This window comes from Malaclemys terrapin, chromosome 3 (genome assembly GCF_027887155.1).
Source record: "Malaclemys terrapin pileata isolate rMalTer1 chromosome 3, rMalTer1.hap1, whole genome shotgun sequence".
Taxonomy (NCBI): Eukaryota; Metazoa; Chordata; order Testudines; family Emydidae; genus Malaclemys; species Malaclemys terrapin.
In genome coordinates, this window is record NC_071507.1 from 162,282,539 (window position 1) to 162,306,505 (window position 23,967).

The following is a 23,967-nucleotide window of genomic DNA, read 5'->3' on the forward strand; positions in this document are numbered from 1 at the left end:
GGTTTGGGGTATTTTTGTTTGTTTGCTGGGGTTTTTTTTTTTAGCCTATGTAAAATGAGTTGCTTATACAAGAAAGAATGTGTCTTAGCAAGGAGAGATTAGTCAGTTGTGATTCTCCATACAATTGTAATAGTAATATAAATGGTAATTTTCTATAGAAGAGAGAATCTCCAGGGAAGAGCTGACAGTTATTATATATGTATTGGAATGTATATGTTATGTTATGGAATCCCACTTTCTGTAACTCCATGCCATTTTCCAAATCTGTCAGTGGGATACTTTTCTTACAAATTTGATCCTTCAAAGAGTACTATGAGAGGTAAACAAAGACATGTTTATATGAATTATTCAGCAATTTCATTTTGAGATGTATTACTAGCATCCTTCGCTAATCCCCATTTTCTTTAGTATGGGGAATTTTTTGCAAAGGAGAATCTTTTAAAATGGGAAAAATAATTTGTGTAACTATTGTAGTAAGCATTATGAGGCAGAGCGTCACCTAGTGTAAGTTGGCATAGCTCTACTGACCTCAGTTTACTCCAACTAAAGATCTAACCTTTTTTCTTCAAAATAAAAGAATGGATTGCAATGAAGAACGAAGTGGGTTTCTTCTAGAAATTACAGCCCTGGAGAGCAGTTCACCAGTGACATAAGTATTATCAATATACATATTTTAATACTATAAATTAAATTAACTTCTTTTCTCCCCCCATGTTTTAGGGAGTGAATCTTTACAAGGTGATGGAAGCTGGTAACTTCATCTGCACGGCTTTGAACAAGAAAACAAATTCTAAAGTTGCACAAGCTTCCTTCAATGTTTGAACTGTATATTAAAATGTTCTTTCTGCAATACACATTGTCAAAGAGCATTTACATAAAGAAAATCAAGTGCAAAACCTTTTCAGTCAAGAAAAAAAGAAAGCATGCTATAGCTGTTCTTTATGGAAAGAGTAACTGTGTGTTAGAATACTACATCTTGCCAAATGTTATTATGGGGAAATAATACAGCATTGCAAATAATAAATATAATGTCTATCAATACAAATTCATGTACTCGATACTTTTAAAAGTAAGCAAATCAGCAACTTACTGTCTATTTAAATGGCCTTTTAGCTTGCTTTAGAAAAAATTCATTACAGAGTTCCACAAAAAGTGAATACATTGGTAATTCTTAATCAAGCTGACTTTTAGTACAGTACAAATATTTGAAGTAGTTTATGAGATCCCACATTGTGTGTGGCCTGGCTATTATGTGTTTTATTTCTCTGAATCTCCACTTTTCATTTGCCAAGTCAATTATGTTATGAACGTGGAGCCCAATCTAAATTTACTGTAAGTACTTTCTAGCAATAGCACTTTTGTATTTTTACAACGGTTAACATCTGTTAAATATATGAATGATTTTATCTTGTTCCAAGAGTTTGTGATGAATAGCAGCCTGCCATATCCTGCAAATCTAGTGCAACCTCTCTTATTTGTTACATACATTAAATTCACTGTAGTTGCCTTTTTCATCAGCTGTTTTAAAAAGCTGATTAATTATATCAAACAATGAAAAGAAGACAGGATATACTCTTTAGTGTAGCACACTGGGGGTAATTAGATTTTTGTGCAAAAGCCTCATGCACCAGTTGACATTTTATTTTATGATCCCCAGATTATCATTCTCACTCATTATCACAGAACCTGTCTTTCTGGGGATGTTGACACCTATGACTGACTAGTTTACACAGAGTGAGCCATCCACAGCCTCCCTGTAAGCTTTTGTGAATTTGGTACTGTACCTGTAAATGTCTGAGTGAAACAAAATGCCAGTAAACTGCACCATCATCAGTAAATCAGCAACGGACAATTTAAAATAACCGCCTCATTGTTTCTGTAACCTGTTCAAATCATCCATGAAACTACTGTAATCTTCTTGCCTGAAACATCAGTTCTTTTACTGTGTCTGTCTACACAGCCTTCTTCTGTATCTTCATTATGTATCTGCTCTTGATCTGAATTTTGTTAGAAAGCAAGCTCTTAACACAAAACCCAAAAACCTGGGCTATGATTTTTTCACATTGATATATACTTAGCTCTTCTCAGAAACATGAAAATTTGGAGAAGGATGAGATTTTAGAAAAGTGAAAGATTTACACGAAAAGAAAGAAGAAGGTAGGCTCACAGTTGTGTGCAGCCCAACTCTGTCAGACTACAGCACCCTTGTGCCATTATCGCATGTTCTGGGGTTGTGCCATGGTCCGAACCAACTTGATTATGAGACATCCAGGTTGTCGGCTGATGTCACATATGGTTGGAGTTTGGTGGCTACTACTCTCCAAATTATTTTGGATTGGGGTTGGAGACAGGGTAGTGATTGGAGAGGTCTTCTTTGGAGAGGTCTTTCTGGCAAGTGTTGGCTTCCTGAGGACTGGGTGAACTATTACTTTTTTCCAGGAGTTTGGTAGCTGTGCTTCTCTGAAGCAGGCATAGATTATTTCCATTAGTAGTTCACATAGTTCTTCTTCACTATCTTTTACCAGCCTGGAGTCTCCTGGATCCATTTCACAGACTGTGGCTTTAATATTTTTCAGGGCTACCCTGCTTTGGCATCAGATACAGTTCAGTCTTTACAGGTGGCTGGAAATTGGCCTTGAGTTGGCACATTTATGTGTTAGTTTAAAATCTAACCAGACATCATTGAAAATAAGATTCAGGAAGGAGCTGTAATATGAGTGCTCAATCCAAGGGTTGCAAAACCAACAACACCCCCCCGCCCCACCCCCAACACATGGGCTCATGAACAGGGCTGGGGGTGGTTGTGATCATCTTTCCTTACTTTATTGCTAGATGGGAGAGGTTGATAACATTTGCTCACCATTGTAATATGGGATCATGGAATGCAGCTTGAGAATCACTGAGGTAGAATTACTACTATTTTGCTCCATGCTATAGAAATGAACCACTTCTACGGCAAAGGGATAGTTTATGTAAGATTCGACTATTTTCTCAGAGGGTTATTTTAAGGGGAGGGAGTGTGGCCTAGTGATCAGATCTGTGGTCTGGGAGCTAGGATTCTGTTCCCAGCTGGCTCACTGGCTCACTGTGTGACTTATAAGGTTGCTCACCTAGTGCTGTGCGGTTTTCATTAATTAATATTTGTAAAGCCAGTTGGAATGTTCAGAGCACAGAATTAAAAAAAGTATCCAATCTGAGAACTGTCCCAGCAACATTTCCCATGCTTGGCTTGTTAATTATTTTTATTTACGCATTTATTTATACTATATTTACTAAATGGAAACATTTTTTCTTCAAATCTCCCATTTCCTGTTTCAGTTAACATCTGCCATCATGATCCTAATGTTCTAGCAGGAGGGCATGATTAAAACTAATGTTAATGTAGCCCTTTGGGTCATCCTCCAGAGACACGGTATATTTGCTGAAGAACTGTCACCAGCGTGGTTGTACTGGTTAAATGCACCTATTATTTTGCAGTGCATGGCATTAATCTTAAAGGTGAAATAAAACATATCTAAATGTTTGTTGAAACAGATATCCTGATGTATTACGACATGCTAGATTCAGCAACTCCAGTTAACTAAGTCACACGTAAGGCGTTAGTAAATATCAGCTGTCACTCCATCACATACTCTAATGTTTATGCCGTTAAGGTGTAATCCATTCTGAGTGCATTTGCTTGTGATTACCTTTATTATCAGTTGTTCCAATCTGCTTTAATGGAAAATGATACGTAACTGATGAATCTCTTCTACGTTACCATAGAAACATATTTCTTCCCTCCATTAACTAAGCATTAACTATGAGATCTTTGATAACTCAGAATATTCCTCTGTAAAGAAATATTCAAGTTCTGGTAATCAAAGTTGATTCAGAGTACCACTCTCAGATCATTTAAATTTTCTTTTCAATTTTTATTTTTGAGCTTCTCTCTATATCACAAATGCAGAGCAAACATTTTCATTCCTGTTTTTATATAAGCTAAAATCACCCAAATTACCATCGGAGCCTGTACCCAGTGTCATCAATGGTAAAACAATTGTACATTGCAGTGGGTGTCTGAACACATCCTAATACTTTATACTATACACTGAGGTGGAAAATATGTTCTGGATCACACGTGTGACCTTCTTACTGTATTTTTTGCAATTACTCCAAAATTGCATGCTCCAAAAACTGCATGATGAACAGCTGCACATAAGGATAGTAAGGTGCAGACACTCCATGCCCCATACACATAGAATGCCTTTCCTGAGCCGATCTGCAAAAGTCACTATCAACTTCTCTTTCAAATCCTTCCTGGAGACCCACTTTTGCTGTAATGTCTAAAAGACAGTAGCCAGCTAATCATTATTAGATAAAAGAGCAGTTGGTGACAGATTACATATACCACATATTATAACATTTTAAAATATGTACAACTATGTACAAAACCAAATCTAACAATATGTTTATTAGCCATCACTCTGACCGCTGTGCTCATGTGTTACATCCCTGTCCCTCACTCTTCATCTGTTTTTCACACTGTAAGCTCATTGGGGCAGGGAGTGTGGTTTCCTGTATGACTGTAAAACACCTACCACATTTTATAGTACACTATAGTACAGAAAATAAAAATGTACCAGTACATAATAAATTGCAAAGGTACTTCAGGTGTCTAAGGGACTTTAATACCTTTAAAACTGAAATTGCTGCTCGCTGGGATTCTCAGTTGATTATCTATTACTAATGTATTTAATATAATAGATATTTAATATATTTAAACTAGAAGAAGTGGCATTAGGAATCAGTAGCATGGTAAATGCCTAATCAGTGTATTCTCCTGTTGATGCATTCATAATTCCCAATAAAATGAATAATTATTTATGTTTTGCATATGTCTTTATTGTAGAAGACAATAGAAAAATGCACATTTTAATGGCACTTGTCATAGGAATCATTAAAATCTCCAAGAAGCAAGTTAGCAAGGAACCCATTTTCAGGAAATCATCAGGGCCAGATGGTTTTCACCTAAGGGGTTCTTAGGAAAATAATATATGAAAAGCACAGGAAATAATTCTAAAGAAAACAAAGGACAAGAATTATACAATGTAGTGAAATGCACCTCAGTCCATAGGGCTTGAACAGGGCCCTGTAGAACATGTAAAATCCATGATGGAAAGGATAAATTTTTCATATCAGATGGGCCTAAGTGGTATGTAGGGCCCCCAGCCTTGAAGACTGGAAAATCTCTAAAATGGTCTATATCTTTAGAAAAAAGAAGAACAGGAGTACTTGTGGCACCTTAGAGACTAACAAATTTATTAGAGCATAAGCTTTCGTGGACTACAGCCCACTTCTTCAGATGCATATAGAATCGACCATATATTGAGGAGATATATATACACACATACAGAGAGCATAAACAGGTGGGAGTTGTCTTACCAACTCTGAGAGGCCAATTAATTAAGAGAAAAAAAACTTTTGAAGTGATAATCAAGATAGCCCAGTACAGACAGTTTGATAAGAAGTGTGAGAATACTTACAAGGGGAGATAGATTCAATGTTTGTAATGGCTCAGCCATTCCCAGTCCTTATTCAAACCGGAGTTGATTGTGTCTAGTTTGCATATCAATTCTAGCTCAGCAGTCTCTCGTTGGAGTCTGTTTTTGAAGTTTTTCTGTTGTAATATAGCCACCCGCAGGTCTGCCACTGAATGACCAGACAGGTTAAAGTGTTCTCCCACCGGTTTTTGAGTATTTTGATTCCTGATGTCAGATTTGTGTCTATTAATTCTTTTGCGTAGAGACTGTCCGGTTTGGCCAATGTACATGGCAGAGGGGCATTGCTGGCACATGATGGCATATATCACATTGGTAGATGTGCAGGTGAACGAGCCCCTGATGGTATGGCCGATGTGATTAGGTCCTATGATGATGTCACTTGAATAGATATGTGGACAGAGTTGGCATCGGGGTTTGTTACAAGGATAGAAATATATCTTTAGAAGGCAACTAAAAGACATCACAGGACTGTAAAAACAGACTGTATCTTGCCACCTTTGCATTCAACAGGAAGGTTTCCACTGACTTCAGTGAAAGACAGAGGAGGCCCTAGAGTCCTGGAAACTAATGAGCATCTAATTAAGGAGAGAATAGTAGACTACTTGGATAAATAAGCTCTGCCATGGCCAAACAAATATGGTGGCCTGGATCCCCAGTTGGTGTAAATGGTCATCATTCCATTTAATTCAACAAAGCTGTGACAGCTTACAACGACGATCTCCCTTCACTTCTCTAATGGAAAATCATGCTTCTCTCACCTGTTCTTTGAAAGTGTTACTAAAACAAAATTTTAACATAGGTGACCCAATAGACATAATGTAATGCTAATTTTCAAAACACTTTTGATAATATTCTTTAAAGAGGGACTATGACAGATAAAAGGAAAAAAGTCTTATTGAGTAAAAACATGCTACATAATAGGAAATAAAAAGTCATAGTGAATGGCTAGTCCTCACAGTGGAGAGAAATTAATAGTGGGCAATGATCAACTTAATATATTTATTAATCTATCTAGGGCAGTGATACTCAGACCCCAGCAGTTCAGGAGTCAAAGTAGTGATCAACATTACCCAAAAGAGCCACAGTAGTGTGAATGACAGGGAAAATATTTAGTTTATATATATAAACTTAGATTGGTTAATAATTAAATCACTGTATTTTAATATCATGTGCTGCAAAGAGACATCAAAAAGCCACTTATGGCTTGAGAGCTACAGTCTGAGTATCACTGATCTAGGGTTTTATAAGGTCAACCATCACTGTGATATTTGAATGCCTTAATAGACTTGAATTTTCAGGGAAAATATTTGAGTCATTGTGGGACAAGTTAAAAAACCATCCAATGCCTGGTAATATTCGAAAAAAGGATCCAAAGCAATACAAAGACTATTGTAATAAGATTGCAAACAACCATATACCCATACTTAGAGTATTGTGTCTGGAAGTCAAACTTAAAATGCTTCTATTCATTTGAAAAACTTTCTTGGCTGAGGGATGTTTTCTATCCATATAAGTACTTGTAGAACTGGTAAAAATGTACAACCCAGAAGGAACAGAAATTGTATCTGAAATGCAAATTTTGAAAAGGCCTGGAGAAAAGCAACAAATGCGTCCAATATGGAAAACATGCAATGCCTGAAAAGCAGGAATGTTTAAAGGGATCTAACCGAGATATTTTCAGGCTATGGCTGCCTAGGTTTTATACCAAGCTCACCATTGTGCTGTCTGAACATCTATCAGAATTATGAAGTCCCTGAAAGTAGTATTTGCTTGGTGTGGCTCTGCAACCACATTTTCACTTTAGGAAAACTTGATTCTGAGTTTAAACTGCCCAGTGGCAGTTTTCAGATTTAAGCTACTCTACAGCTGCACCTGCAATGGTCTACATGCCAGGATAAAAGTCTACTAATGAAGTTACAACTTTCACTCAGTTTTTATAGGCTCATGCTTTAAGTGCTGAATATCAGGGATCTGATGGCCAAAATAGGGGACACATGATAAAAAGGATCTGATTATTGTTACCATGCCCTTGGAGCATTGCATTCACTGTAATCATGACCAGCCTATCCCCTACTCACAATCAAACAGCAATCACAAGCTGACCCTAAAGGACTATTATGCGCTAGAGAATGGATTGAAATGATGATTAAGCTACTGGAATACCTGTGTATACAGCAGACATTTGTTTATTTAATAATTTATCCTACTCTTCAGAAGTTTACAACCAGAAAAGGTACAATTACCCTAACAAAGCATCAGGCTAAATTACAAAGCCAAAAGAAGCATGATACAGAAATTTCATACGCATCTCATGAAGATACTGTAGTCTACTATTAAGCATTTGTGACAGCACTAGTTAACATAGCCAATCAAGTTATCAAAGTAACACAATATCCACTAAACTTTTGGTATCCATTCTAAATAAACTGGGGGGAGGGGGGGGAGGGAAGGCAAATAAAGGAACATATTCAGGTTGCTTAAGGCCCTAAAATTAGGTGGTTTTAAATTTTAAAAAAATTACAAACCTAAAGCTTAGCAGAAATATTTACATGGTTCTTTTGTCTGAATAAAAAGAGATTTTTACAATCTGAATTTAAATGTAGCCCTGCAAGTTTTTGGATACATGCTCTTAAGCATGTCCTGAAGTCCAATGTCCTGTATAACTAGTGGATGGGAGGCAGACAGTCAGATTGGAAACAAAACTGAGATATGTGTCTTTCCATATGTGACTCCATTAATGCATCATTTCTTTTCTAAAGTATGGAAATATTAAATATGCTAATACTAGTGGTAGCATAGTTCTGAGCTTGGTCTTTTTACACTATAATTTTAAGGCAACAGTGATATTCTAATATGTAATGCCCTCTTCGTAAATGCTGGTAATTGATGGATTGATCTAGAACTGTCTTTTAATTAGCAAATTAACTACCTTTCCTATCAATTTGTGTTTCTGTTTGTGTATCTGTACTAGTGTTGATTTAATAATATGATTGTATTTAATTCAAACTAATAAAATAGGAAGGAAATTACTCTAACTATACAGGCCTCAAAGAGAGAAAAAAAGGATGGCTAATAATTAGTGAAACTTCTACAGTTACCTAACATAGGTTTTGCATACATAATAATTTTGCAGTCTTCTGGCCAGTCATTTCACAATCCACTAAAGCCAGAAACAAAAGTGTGTTTGAAAGGAAGGATTCCTGGCTTTCTAATAATGGTAGAAAGCTCTCATTCCTAGCCCTGATGGGTTGCAAGATATCGGGCATAAAATCCTGGCTCCAGTGTAGTTAATGGCAACACTTGCATTGAATTCAATGGGGCCAGTATTTCAATCCAGATGTTAAACTTGTCACTGTATATTGTTGTAGTGGGAAGCAGAGAAAGTCAAAATGCATGATAAATACACTTAATTTACCACATGTATATCATGGCCACATAGACTACATATGTGGTGGCAGTGTCATAGAAACACAGGAACTCCAGAAAAATTTGATTTTGTGGAAACCACATTAAAAAAAACATTTCAACATAAAATTACTGTTCAGCTCTATTTATCTATGTGGTAAGTTGTAGAGAGATGTGATAAACTGTATTTATCATGCAACTTTGAACACCTTATCTACACTCTGCTTACTAATCCATCTTTGCAAAAACTAGTTAAATTTACGTTAGCAATGTCAAGGAACTGCCATTTAAAAATAAAATTACCACCAATTATTAAACAAATTATCTTGGCCCGAGGCCTATGCCATTATTCAGTTTGCAGTCAGTGAGCGGTTTAAGGTGTGATAGCTTGTTTCCCAGGTGTGCCAGAAACAGGAGTACCTGATAACAAAGATTTCCAGGTTCTACTCCTATGAGTGGAGTAGACCTTACAATCTTGATATTATTATGTACAGAATAACTAATTTAAAAAGTTTAGACATTTCTAATGTGTATTTGTGATTAATTTCTTTCTCAAGGGCTGGACATTTGCACTCATAGTGCTAAGGTTGTCTGGGTGTGGGGATACAAAAAATAGTACCAGTAACATTCATAGATTCCAAGGTCAGAAGGTACCATTGTGATCATCTAGTCCAATGTCCTGTATAACACAGACCATAAGAACATCTCCTACATAATTCCTGGAGCAGATCTTTTAGAAAAAAATCCAATCTTGATTTAAAATGGTCAGTGTTGGAGAACCCATCCTTGGTAAATTGTTCTAATGGTTAATTATTATCACTGTTAAAAATGTACATCTTATTTCTAGTGTGAATTTGCCTCACTTCAATGCCCAACCATTGGGTCATGTTACATGTTTCTGTACTAGATTGAATAGCTCATTGGTAAATATTTGTTCAACATTTAGGTACTTTTAGACTGCAATCAAGTAACCCCTTAACCTTCTTTTTGCCACTCTCAGCTATGTAGCTAGCCCAGATTCATGCTGATATAATATTTTTACCACAAACCATGGTAGATGCTCAAATGGAAAATTAAACATTAAAGATTCTCCAGTGTGCAACTGTGGTCACCCACAACAGACCATGTAACATATAATAACTCAATGCCTCAGTCACAAATACAAACAGCTATACACTCTGCTACTCTAGACGCACTTATCTGGATTAACCATCTGAATCTAAAATTATAATTGCTGTTCTACCTTTCCACCAGCCATACGAAGAAGAAGAATATTTTACAATCATATACTGACTGTCCAGAACTATGACAAATAGACATAGACCATATAAATCAATGAGCATGCACAGGGGATTGCGTGAGTGCAGTTTTAAAATTTTTCCATTTGGGAAAGATTTTGTACATGTAAGTAAATATAAAACTCATACTCTCAACCACAAAAATCTCATCACAAACTAGACTTTATAACATACATTTTATTATGACATATCCACAACAGTCTGACTACCAAGAATAGCCTTAAAGAGAGTTTGCCACAATGTTGATTATCTATGACTGTTAATGGACCATAAGAATCTCAGATGAATGAACTGGTGAGGGATTTCTTGATGGATACGTTGCTCTGCAGGCTCTGAAAACAGAGAGTGTACGTTTATTTAATAGTGCAGTTATACGGCTTTTGGGTGGAATCTTGGTTCCTTTGAAGTCATTCACAAAACTCCCACTCGAGTTCAATGGAACCAGGATTTCAACACTTGTATTTGCAATGAGCATTGTGGAATAAAATCATTCCCTTCACAGTAATTAATGTACTTTATTTTATATTGTTTGTACCCGTGTTTAATCCCATTTTATTTATACTCTCATTGACAGTCTCCAGTCACTGCAAACCAGAGATATGAAAATAAATAAACTGTATTCCACATATCCTTGACTTGTCTTTTGCAGCTTTCTACAAAATTCCTCTTTGCTCTCTGTCTCAGAATTTAATAATGAAATTTCATGCAAACTCTACCACTATATCTCTTGCCACCTTAATTCTGTTCCCCATCCTTTGACATTGTGTGTCTTGAAATCTGGCCATTTAATGTGGCCCAATAAAATGCATCATATTTAACTTGTGTATTTAAACAACAAACGTTTGTGCACTTGACAAAGTTAATGTGTATTTTTTGGTTTGTTGCCACGTTGTAAGATACAATGTGGTACATCCTTCACTCTGACAATTTGCCTCAGAACCCCCATTAACAATAATGGGACCTGCATTGATAAAAAACTCCACTCATGGGTTTGTGAACTTATCCCAAGGTGAGTATTCAACCTGTTCATCCCCTGTTTGCCAGAAGACTAGGGAAATATTCCTGCTCTCCCCCAACATTTTGCACACAGGTTTCACCCTCACGTGAGATGGAAAGGGAAGCTGGAAAATGGAGTCCCTTTTGCTAAGCACAGTGCATTATTGATGTGCATAAAACAGCTTTCCATGCTGAGTCTTCTACCTCTGACAGGGTGGACCAGGTGGGTACCAGAAGGACTAATTCATTCTATCACTGGGATACACTTTACTGCATTTTAAACACAACTACAAAGGTAAAGTCAAAATGTGAGGAAAATAACTCTCATGAACTCCAATTTCCTAATACCAAAGATTTGTAACTTTGTCAAATTACCTGGTCTTTAGAAGAGCCACCAGGACTATTCCCAAGATGAGTGCTACGCAAGAGGTATACGCAATAATATAGATTGTTTCACCTGCGAATAAAAAAATAGAAAATTACACAAGAACTGTATTGTTTTAGTAGTAAGGATTCTTCCCTCTCCTGCTGTTGCAAAAGCTTTCACATCCACCCTGCAGTCAGTTGGCAAATATCCACTCCAACAGAATTTCATATATATAGGGCTACACTCTATCCCACGTGGAAGTTTATGGTGGTGCAGCATTTGACATCCTGCTAGGTAAGTGGTGTTTTTCCATGAGCACATTACACTTGGCTATCTGTTTGATTCCAGGTTGTTGTTAAGATGTTGGTTTTAACCTAAAAACCACAAATGGCCTGGGACCTACCTATCTAATAGACACCCCGCAACTCACCATGGCATATTACCACAGTTGCAGGGGCACCAGAGCAGGAGCCTCATTGGTATAAAGAATTCATGGGCGGCTGGCAGGGTATTCTCTATTCAGGCCCCGTGCCTTTGGCATTCTCTCCTTCCCATGAGCCTCTATCCAACAAATCCCATAAACATGTATTTAATGTGACTCCTTATGTGCTGAAAATTAAATATGTGCATAAGAGATTTGCTTGGATCAGGGCCTGGGTCTGTAAAAGCCTACGTTCAATATTGCTAAACCCAAGCATTCAAAGAGAACACATCAGACCACCTCCCAAATCATAAGATTGCTCAAAAATAATGAGATTTAAGAAAATAATCCATTTTGCGTTTTTCTTATTTGCTTTCTGCTTTCATAGCCAATTTTGATTTTTTGAATGAAAAAATTAAAAAAAAATGCACTTTTTTGTCAAAGAAATCCAAAAATTAGTCATAACTGAACCGTTTTCATGGAATAGTTCAATTCTGGTACAAAAAATGTGGACAAAAAGATTTGGTTAAAAATGTTCAGTTAGCTCTACTGGCAAAACGGCATAGTTGTTAACCTTGAGGTCATACTGCAAGGCCTAGCTGTTCTCCTGGGTTTCCAAGAAATGGGGGATTTGGGAGTCTGGGTAGTGGCAGGGTACTCTTCAGTGGGGCAGAGGGGTGGTTGAAGAGCTTAAACTTGGTTCTATATGTTTGCTGTGGCTTGGGTGTTATACTGGGTTAATTGCGGCTTTTATAAAAAGTCGTCAAGGGTGCCCAGAGCCTGCGATAGACATTCTTTTGAAAGAATATATCTATTATATATACACAGTTACCCTCCCTCCATAAATATACTTTACAGAGAAGTCAGATTCGAAATATATGTGCAATTAACAAACAAAAAAGCACAATAAGAGGGGAAACAAATTGAGATTAAAGAAATATGTGGTTAAGTTTCCACACAGAGCTCTCATGCAATGTCCCCACTCACTGTCTACTAATGGGCAGTCAGGTATATCATTGGAATTAAAACAAGTTATGGAACTTTTCACATCATGAACAGCAAATGAAAATGTCATAGATTATGCATACGTGCTGGTTCCAGCCCCTACTCCATGAAGAAATAATAGTCTCCGTTTCAATAAATATTGGGGGGAGGGATAGCTCAGTGGTTTGAGCATTGGCCTGCTAAACTCAGTATTGTGAGTTCAATCCTTGAGGGGGCCACTTAGGGATCTGGGGCAAAATCAGTACTTGGTCCTGCTAGTGAAGGCAGGGGGCTGGACTCAATGACTTTTCAGGATCCCTTCCAGTTCTATTAAATAGGTATATCTCCATATATTATATTATACACTGGTATCTTCAACCTTGTATGTGTAGTATAGCTGGGATAAAGTTGTAAATCTGGTTTGTGTCTGTAGGTTGGTGTTGCCAGCCATACTAGGAGGATGAGTGAAGTAAGTACAGGGATTTCTATTCTGTATGTGGAAAGTGAATGGAATAGATTGCATTTACTCGTTCATAGTTGAATGGTGGATAGGGGAGGGTAAAACGTTAGCTGTTCTGATCTCAGCTATTACAGTAAAAAGAAGAACAGGAGTACTTGTGGCACCTTAGAGACTAACAAATTTATTAGAGCATAAGCTTTCGTGGACTACAGCCCACTTCTTCAGATGCATATAGAATCGACCATATATTGAGGAGATATATATACACACATACAGAGAGCATAAACAGGTGGGAGTTGTCTTACCAACTCTGAAAGGCCAATTAATTAAGAGAAAAAAAAGAGAAAAAAAAACTTTTGAAGTGATAATCAAGCTAGCCCAGTACAGACAGTTTGATAATAAGTGTGAGAGTACTTACAAGGGGAGATAGATTCAATGTTTGTAATGGCTCAGCCATTCCCAGTCCTTATTCAAACCGGAGTTGATTGTGTCTAGTTTGCATATCAATTCTAGCTCAGCAGTCTCTCTTTGGAGTCTGTTTTTGAAGTTTTTCTGTTGTAATATAGCCACGCGCAGGTCTGTCACTGAATGACCAGACAGGTTAAAGTGTTCTCCCACTGGTTTTTGAGTATTTTGATTCCTGATGTCAGATTTGTGTCCATTAATTCTTTTGCGTAGAGACTGTCCGGTTTGGCCAATGTACATGGCAGAGGGGCATTGCTGGCACATGATGGCATATATCACATTGTTAGATGTGCAGGTGAACGAGCCCCTGATGGTATGGCTGATGTGATTAGGTCCTATGATGATGTCACTTGAATAGATATGTGGACAGAGTTGGCATCGGGCTTTGTTACAAGGATAGGTTCCTGGGTTAGTGGTTTTGTTCAGTGATGTGTGGTTGCTGGTGAGTATTTGCTTTAGGTTGGGGGTGTTTGGAGTAATGTAAGTACCTACATAGACCTAGTGCTGAGTGACTCTTTTTGGCCAAAAAATGCAGAATTAATGTCAAATTTGCTGAATTGTTTCAGCTGAAAGAGATTCTGAAAAATCTGACTGTTTCATTTCAACATTTTTGAAAGGAAACACTGCAATTTTCTGAGTCAAAACAGTTTTGTTTGACCTCATATGATTCTTTTTAGACTTTTCAGCACAGCCAGCAAACCAAAAAAATACATTATTTGCACCGCTTTACATAGATTGACCGTTTCCTGAGTCATTACAGGAGGCAGGGTTGTGAATGACATGTGTCTGCTGCCCTGTGAAATGTTGGTATCTCTAACCACAATAGGCTGGTGAAGTGGCAGAGAATCTGGTCTGTAGCTCCCTTACTGTGGTTGTGTGGTAATTCTCAGGGCACTTCCAGCATGAGTAGGGTGACCAGATGTCCTGATTTTATAGGGACAGTCCTGATTTTGGGGTCGTCTTCTTATATAGGCTCCTATTACCCCCCACCCCCATCCTGATTTTTCACATTTGCTGTCTGGTCACCCTAGGCATGGGCTACATACCTTCACTAGCCATCCCCTTGCACACTTCCTGTTTGTAGTGTGGGAGAGAATAGTGGCAGTATGTAGACTGTATAGGAGGAGTTAGTTGTATAGATGTAAGAAGACATCTGACTGCAGAAAGAGGAAATGAGTTTTTCTAGTGCATGGAACCAATCCTCAATGGTATTATTAGTGTGTGTAAAGCTGCTTATATTTGTGTACATGAGAGGATGATCTTGACTATTCATTGGACAAATTAGTGTTTCTGAGGGTTCCTCACAACAAGCTGTCTCAGGGTCGCCCTCCCCCCATTTATAAAGAATGAAGTTTACAGTTTTATAATTTACAAATTAAAGTCAGTGAAGCTGAACTAATCTCAGTTCCCACAACATCTATTCTACTTATAAACCATGTCAATTGCTTGTTTATCTGGACACTCACTACTGCAGAGCTACATATTAGGAAACAACTGATATCTCTGTATACTAATAGCAAAATAATATTAATTTGCCAAGCACCGTTTTTATTGTTTCCCAGATAGATCAAATTTCTGCATTCTTAACTTCCCCTCTTTACAAAATATCCTTTGCACCCAAAGCTCTGGATCGAGCAAAGTAAAATTTTATCTTCACACATGAATATTTTTTCAGATTAAACAGTAATCGCTAATCTCTTAAATGATCTGGATCTACAAAACTGTGGAGGACAATTTGCATAGGTTAATGTATCAGCCATGCCAGTGAACTGTATTTCAACAAAGTGTGTCTGCTGGTGACAGTAACAACCTTTCATAAATTGTTTTTTTGGGGGAATGTTTTAAATTCAGATACAATGGGTGAATTCCTGGCTCCATTGAGATCAATAGAAAAACTCCCATTGACTTCAGTGGGGCAATGATTTCACCCAGTATGTACCATGATAATGGGGTAGAGACTCATTTTGAAGTTTTGTTAACTGTATATAATATACATAATGTTGTAATTGGTTTTAAGGAAGTATGGGATTAAGTCAATATGTTTTAATAACATGCGTAGTATATATGGAGCAAGAAAACTTGCCCTCTTTTATCACCACAGAAAAGTTAAAAATTCAGTACAAGACAGGTAAGAAAATTAACAAGGTTCCAGTACCATGAAGTTAAATGTGAAATTACTGCAACTCATACGGCGTGAAAGAATTTTCTTTACCATCCTTAAATACTGTTGCTAGACAATGCAGGGTTTGGAAAGCCCCAGACTTGTACTGCTGTTTGCACCTGAGGGGACACTTATGTGTGCAGGTGTAACGTCTCAAACATAGTTGCCCACTTGTGGAGTCACTGTAGGGAAACAGTCTCCAAATTGCACAGTATGGTTGAAATGCTGGTAAATTAAAAACTGTCCATGCTGGTGATAAGTATTGTGTGGTGGCTGATGAGCACCACTTCTAATATGGACCCAGGGAGTGTTATTTAATTGGATTATGTTCTGTTTCACACCTAAATTTCCTGTGGTTATAAATGGAAAGATTTGTTGCTCCAGACCAATGGGGGCTGCGGGAAGTGGTGACCAGCACATCCCTCGGCCTGCGCTGCTTCTCGCAGCACCCATTGGCCTGGAGTGGCGAACCGCGGCCAGTGGGAGCCGCAATCGACCGAACCTGTGGACGCGGCAGGTAAACAAACTGACCCGGCCCTCCAGGGTGCTTACCCTGGTAGGCCGTGGGCCAAAGGTTGCCAATCCCTGCCATACAGTCTGGCTCGATTTACTTGGGCTTGCGCTGCAGGGCTAGAAATAGCAGCGTAGTTGTGCCTGGCTAGGCTAGAGTCCAGGCTCTGAAACCCAGCAAGACGAGAGGGTCTCAGAGCCCAGGCTCCAGGCTGAGCCCAACCACCTACGCACTTATTTTTATCCCGTCAGCGTGAGCTCGAGACAGTTGACCCAGGGTCTGAGGGTACCGCTACACTGCAATAAAAGACCCGTGGCATGGCCTCACCTGGTCTGGGTCAGCTGATTCAGGCTCACAGGGCTCAGGCTGCGGGACTAAAAGTTATAGTGTATATGTAATGCTGACAGACCCTGGTCGTCGGCAGGCGGAATTGAACCTGGGACTTTTGGAATCCATATGGCTGTTAGCTAAGGCCATAGAGCAGACTCATTAATCTCTCTCTAGGTGGTCTCCGTGCCACTTGATGGGACAGAGCACCACACCCAGGAGGTGTGTGGGCTACATAGACATTCAGGCTCAGGCTGAAGCCAAGGCTCTGGAATCTAGCGAGGGGCTGGGTCTCAGAGCCCAGGCTCCAGTCCAAGCTTGAGCATCTACACTGCAATTCTTAGCCCCACAGCCTCAGCCCTGTGAGCCCAAGTCAATTGACCTGACTTCTGCTGCAGTGTAGCCATACCCTGAGACTCACTGCCATGGTTGTTTTTTGGATTTTTTTTCCCCATATAGATGTACCTTTGGTCAACAATCAGGGTTTCGGCACTTGACTATTGCCTGCCCAGGCACTCCCACTGCATCTTCCGTTATTCTCACTCAGTTTTCAGAGATCTCAGCAGAGTTGCTGTGGCAGGGGAAAACAACTCAGGCCACCCAACTCTTTCCTATTCTGGCTCGAAGGAAGCCAGAATATATTAATTTTAAAGTGCAGTCAATTGGGACTGTAGATGCTAGGGCAGTCCCAACATAACCAGAACCATTGGCAACTGTGCCCAGACAGTCCAAGAGTAGCTTTCAAATTTATTTAACCTAACTCAGGCTGTGTCTACACTGCGCACCTTACAGCGGCACAGCTGTGCCATAAGTTAAGCAGCGTAGCTGCTCTTTGTTGGTGGGAGAGAGCTCTCCCTCCGACAAAATAAAACCACGCCCAACGAGGGTTTTACCAACGAAAGTGCAGGGTAGACGGCCTCAGATGCGATTCTTCCTCTTCCTGGGTCCTTCCCTGATCTCCCTCTCATATTTTACGTGCATAGGGTATTTGCTGTTCAGTTAGCATTAGAACCAACATCATCGCTGGAGGGTGAAAACTGAAGCAGTGTCAAGCAGTCTGCAGGAGTTCCAGTCATCCCAATGGATGGATGGGGAAAGGCAAAAGCTGCCAAACTGTGGGATTCTATGGGCAGAAGTGGTCCCAGCCTTATTTATAAAGTCCTGTAACAAAGCTGTTTATCTGATTGCCACCAGATTTATTGACTAGATATGTTATTGGGAAGCAGCTGAGGTACGTTCTCACTTAATTTCTCACTTACGTATGGGGATTAGGTTAAAAGAAAAGTGTTCCTTGAATTAAACAGGATAAATCCTGGTGATAGGGAAGTATTTTAATAACAAAAGTTTTAAAAGACACCCTGTGATTTTAAAGTCCATCTCTTACTTCATAGGGAAAACATTCACTGATTCCCTCTCTCTAGACTGAATCACCTTTCCATTTTACAGTTTGTAGTGAAACAGAGATGAATGAGCTAAGTGTTACTATTCAAGGTATCATACAGAGCCCCTTGCAGTTTGCAAGACTTCCATTGACTTCAGTCAGCTTTTGATCAGGCCTTTGGTTGGTTACTGATTGCCTTCTCTCGTTGCTGTACCACAGAAAGGAGAAGGGAACAGCTCACACCTGCTAGGGCAGATTTCTTGCAGATCAAGTGGTAAAGGTCTGTGTCCATTTTTATCAGCAGAAGGAGCAGGGTTCTTGTCTCTGCTCCAAAGATGTGATTTATATAGCAATTGTGTCTAATCTCTACCAGACATGGATTCGTGACCCATACTTCATTGTAATCAGATTTTCTTATTTTCTTATTTCAGTCCACATAGTTGTTTTGAACTCACATTTAGACAGTCATTTGTCATTACCACTAGTCTACATAAAAATAAATACAAACGTATCCATGATGTTTGATTAATATCTCTGACAGAATCAAAGGTGTGCATGGTGCTTTCCAGATGTCGAAATAGGACCAGATCCCTGGCCAAAAGAACTTGCAAGAATGTCCACTGTAACTTGGCTACCTATTCCACCCTATGAGTTATTTTTAAAAAAAATACAACCTTTAATTTATGCCTATCTCATCTCCTGGAACCCATGACAACAACAACAATGCCTAGTTATTATAGAATTCTTTTCATCCATGAATCTTTAAAGACTTAACAAAGTAGCTGAGTATTAGGGCTTCTCTTCACTATTGGGGTAAGTTGACCTAAGTTATGGCACTTCAGCTATGTGAATAACGTAGCCGGAGTCAACATAGCTTAGGTCAACTTACCCCAGTGTCTTCACTGTGCTCTCCGGTCGACTTACCTTACTCTTCTTGGGGAGCTGGAGTACAGGAGTCGACTGGAGAGCACTTGCCATCAATTTAACGGGTCTTCACTAAACCCTCTAAATCTACACCCGCTGGATCAATTGCAGCAGCGTTGATCTCCCCAGTAGTGAAGACAAGCCCTGAGGTCTGTCTTATAGAGGGGCAAACTGAGGTATAGAAAAGTGTAGTGGCTTAACCAAGGATACACAGCATGCCAGTGCCAGAACCAGAAATAAAGCTCAGGTCTCCTGATAGCATTCCAGGGCACCATCCATTGGGCCACACTGCATGGTGTCTCATGGATGAAATTTCAAAGACTATTTCTGTGAAAATCATGAAGTTATTGACCAAACTCACCATTAACTAAAGAATGCAACCTTGTTATGGGAAGCTTTTCTCCTGGCATATCAGTATGTATCAGTTGAAGGTCTGTCTTTCCTCTTGAAATCTGACCTGAAAACAGGAAAAAATATTTTGATACAAGTATACTTTTTTGTACAGTAGATCAAACTGAAAGTAGCCACTATTTATAAGAGATAGCTGTTAAATAATATTGTCCCGGCAGTGAACACATGAACTAAATAGTTTGGTAAATATAAATTATTGATATTTTTATGTCTCAATCATAGATTATTATAGATGACTTACAGGGCTTTATGGAAACAGAAATAGAAAAGTTCTCTGCCTCCAAGGTGCTTACATTCCATTTGGATAGAAACAAGACAAACAATTTTAGGGTTATGCATGTGAGTGGGAGCATACAGTCAGAGGAGATCAGGAATGGGAGTTGGTTTTTAAGCAGCTTCCCAAGGCCAAATTCTGCTCTCCAAACCCATCTCCAGACTCTTGCACCAGCTCAAAACTCGCAGTCTTGGAAGGAGCAATTTCACAAATAGAGCAGAAAATATGTATATCAGAGTTAATGGGCTCAGTGCAAGCACAGAGGTGCACCAGAGTGCATCAGTTTACAGAGTCAGAGGCTAAGGTAACCAACAGTCTCTAAAGGAGATACCGGAGTAGGCTGAGAAACCAAACTAATTTTCCTGGGAGGAATGCAAAGAGTCTGAATGGCATGAGGAGGAGAATCTTTGTCACGGTCTAGAAAATCATTCAAATATCATTTAAATAAATCCAGCACTGGCATTTTATCTCCATCAGATGCAATTAATAAGAAACATAAACATTTAAAGTTTAGAATATTTATGATACTTTTCTAATTTTTCAATTTTGGCATTGAGATATGCATTCTCTCAGATCAGTTTATGATTCTGATTCTGTACTGGTACTAATTGATGTGGAGAGGTTCCTATAACACTGAAGTGGTCATTTTCAGCCCCTGCCCCTTTCCTCCCAATCCTGATCCTGATGCTTACAGAGGCTATAATCCTGCAGATGGATCCCATGGGCAGACATGTATGGCCAGGCACAGTCTCATAAACTAGTAGGACACCATGTGGGCTGCTTAGCCATCTGTGCAGGCCCCTTTTACAGCAATAGGGCCATGCTAGCATCTACCGTCTCCTCCATCCACCTTCTCCTCCTTATGTTTTCCAGCTTATGATCTTATGTTCATTCTCACTAAATCTAAAGCCTGAGATTTCTTTTGTTGGCCCTATGCATTTGTTTATTTAAAAAAATCCTCACTGTAAATAATCAATAATAATGAAAGTTGTTTAAAACCCGCACACTGACCAGACTCCGAACAGACAGCAACATGAGCTTTAACAATCAATATCTCCATAATTCCCCCACCGCTGAGGGTTTTAACATGGTTGCCTAACAATTTAAAATATAATCATAAAAATATCCCTCTTTGATTTAATACTACAACTGCTAGAGGTATAGAAAAATGAAAAAGGGAGAAATCAATCAGCAACAATACCAGATCAAATCCCAAAGAAGCCATTTCAGCCTAGCTAACATGAAAATGTTGTTATAATATAGCACCAAGGTGGTGACTCTTCATGTCCTATCAATTTGGTTAATCAAGTTTCCATGGAGGTTTTATCCTGATGCTAAAGGAAATGCTGCAGGGAATGGCAAAAGCTGATGAGGTGTTATTTGATTATTATTGTGAGCCAGGGACTGTCTTTGTGTGTGTGTGTGTATATGTGTGTGTGTGTCTGTGTCTGTGTGCACGCCAAGTGGCTAGCGCAATGTGGCTATAATCATTGCCTGGAGCCTTTGGGTGCTACCACAAAACAAATTATCAGTAATTATTATTATTATACTAAGAACCACTGCTATAATTATGAATTTGTTAGCGTTATCAACACTTCTTTTCCAGGGGGTATATAACTCATTGTAAAATCTTGCTACAGTCTGAAACTTAGCAATGAAAGTCTACGCCTTGGGGCAGTGTTTCCACAATTTTATTTTGTTAGGTAGCCTGTAAGTCGTATGAGTGCAAATTAAAAACAAACGTTTTGTAGTTTTCAGCATTATAATCTCTGCTGATATAACTCAATATCAGCCAACAGTTTAAATGAAATTTTTGTATCCAACTAGCCAATTTTTTTAAATTACCTTCTTTTCCATTAGAAAAGACGCCCCTTCAGTTCAAAATGCAGAAGAGTCACTACTTCTCATTAAATATGTTATAAATATTTTATTTTACAAGGTCTGTTAGTACATGGGGCTAGATTGTATGCATGTATGTACCAAAGCTGGGCCAATGGATTTTGGTTCAGTGTACCTTAATTCTCCAGCTAAGGTATACTGGAGCAATAATTTTTTATATTTAAAAATATATAAATGGCTGGTCACATGGTCTTATGGCTCTGAGGGAATTCATACAGTACATTGAGCTAAATCCTGAAATTCTTACTTATGACCAGATTCTGATGCCTTTCCTCATGTTGTGTGGGATCTTACTCTTCTAGAAGTCCCATTTGAAACAATGAATTTTCTTCTTATGGAATGAATTTACTTCACTGTTCAATGTGAGAAAGGGTATCAGAATCTGGCCCTTCATTTTTACTCATTAAGTACTAGGCTAAATTGCCACTGAACTAAATTCTGACCAGTGCAGGCCCTTTGCTGTCACACATAGTGGCACTCAGGTTCTGTATTGGGACTTGTGCTGTTTGATATATTCATAACTGATCTGGAAAAGGGGGTAAACAGTGAGGTGGCAAAATTTGCAAATGATACAAAATTACTCAAGATAGTTAAGTCCAAAGCAGATTGCAAAGTGTTACAAAGGGATCTCACTAAACTGGGTGACCGGGTGATGAAATGGCAGATGAAATGCTGATAAGTGCAAAATAATGCACGTTGGGAAATATAATCCCAACTACACATACAAAATGATGGGGTCTAAATTAGCTGCCGCCACCCAAGAAAGAGATCTTGGAGTCATTGTGGATAGTTCTTTGGAAACATCTAATCAATGTGCAGTGGCAGTCAAAAAAGCTAACAGAATATTAGGAATCATTAGGAAAGGGAGAGATAATAAGATGGAAAATATCACATTGCCTCTATATAAATCCATAGCATGCTCATACCTTGAATATTGCATGCAGATGTATTAGAATTGGAAAAAGTACAGAGAAGGACAATAAAACTGATTAGGGGTATGGAACAGCTTCCATATGAGGAGAGATCAAAAAGACTAGGACAAATGATTAAGGGGGGGATACAACAGAGGTCTATAAAATCATGAATGTTGTAGAAAAAGTGAATAAGGAAGTATTATTTACCCCTTCACATAACAAAAGAATCAGGATTCACTCAATGAAATTAATAAGCAGCAGGTTGAAAACAAACATAAGGAAGCACTTCTTCACAGAACACACAGTCAACCTGTGGAACTAATTGGCAGGGGATGTTGTGAAGGCCAAAAGTATAACTGGATTCAGAAAAGAATTAGATAGATTCATGTAGGACAGGTCCATCAATGGCTAATAGCCAAGATAGTCAGGGATGCAACTCCATGGTCTTGGTGTCCCTAAACCTCTGACTGCCAGAAGCTGATAGTGAACAACAGAGGATGGATCACTTGATAATTGCCCTGCTCTGTTCATTTCTTCTGAAGCATCTGGCACTGGCCACTAGTGGGCTAGACACACCGCTGGTCTGACTCAGTATGTCCATTTTTTTGTTCTTAGATCTGTGCTCAGAAATAAGAAGAACATTTGTAAAGGTCCTGATTCAAAAAGATATCACATATTGGACTCTTCCTTCATTTCTGTTGAGAAACTATTTGAAGATAGATGGTGATAGACAGAGATCGTAGAAGCTCTCTGTGGAATTATATAGTTTCACAGGCTACTTGAACTATACTTAAAATCCCCATCTAGATTCCCATAAGTAAATGTTTTAAACAATGCACTTCTAGCCAATCTGAAGCTATCCCTAGCACTTTCACAAAAATCTGTAAACTCTGATGAAACAACAGAAGGAGAAAAGGTAATCTACCATAGCACTGAAAAGCATGTACAGAAACATACTGACTGACTGCTAGCAGAAATGATTTAGAGCCCTGCTGATACTTGGAGTGTCATGTATGATTAGAAGCTATTGCCTTCACGGTGATTCCACTGACTTCATTTAACCATTTCAATTCACAACTTAACTAATGACTCTTAGTAGGAATATAAAATGTTTGCAGACACCAAAGATCACCACATTGCATATGCAGTTCAAATGCATCCTGGGTATAACTTTACTGAAGCCAACAGTGTTACACTAGAGATAAATTTAGCAAAGTGAAATATTT

The 23,967-nt window shown here is 38.6% G+C and overlaps 2 protein-coding genes across 3 annotated transcripts in view; one reads left to right on the plus strand and one right to left on the minus strand.

Moving 5' to 3' along the window:
* HMGCLL1 (3-hydroxymethyl-3-methylglutaryl-CoA lyase like 1) overlaps positions 1 to 4,864 on the plus strand; it is a 105,623-nt gene extending 100,759 nt beyond the window's left edge. For both annotated transcript variants that reach the window (XM_054022601.1, XM_054022600.1), the window contains exon 9: positions 721 to 4,864. In XM_054022601.1, the coding sequence (XP_053878576.1) occupies positions 721 to 822 (102 nt within the window). In that variant the 3' untranslated portion in view covers positions 823 to 4,864. The remainder of the gene's footprint in view (positions 1 to 720) is intronic.
* A 98-nt stretch (positions 4,865 to 4,962) lies between these two features.
* GFRAL (GDNF family receptor alpha like) overlaps positions 4,963 to 23,967 on the minus strand; it is a 37,236-nt gene continuing 18,231 nt past the window's right edge. Inside the window, 5 exon segments of the mRNA XM_054022602.1 lie at positions 4,963 to 6,040; positions 6,042 to 6,074; positions 6,076 to 6,100; positions 11,618 to 11,699; positions 19,605 to 19,700. Coding sequence (XP_053878577.1) covers positions 5,540 to 6,040; positions 6,042 to 6,074; positions 6,076 to 6,100; positions 11,618 to 11,699; positions 19,605 to 19,700 — 737 coding nt within the window. The 3' untranslated portion in view covers positions 4,963 to 5,539.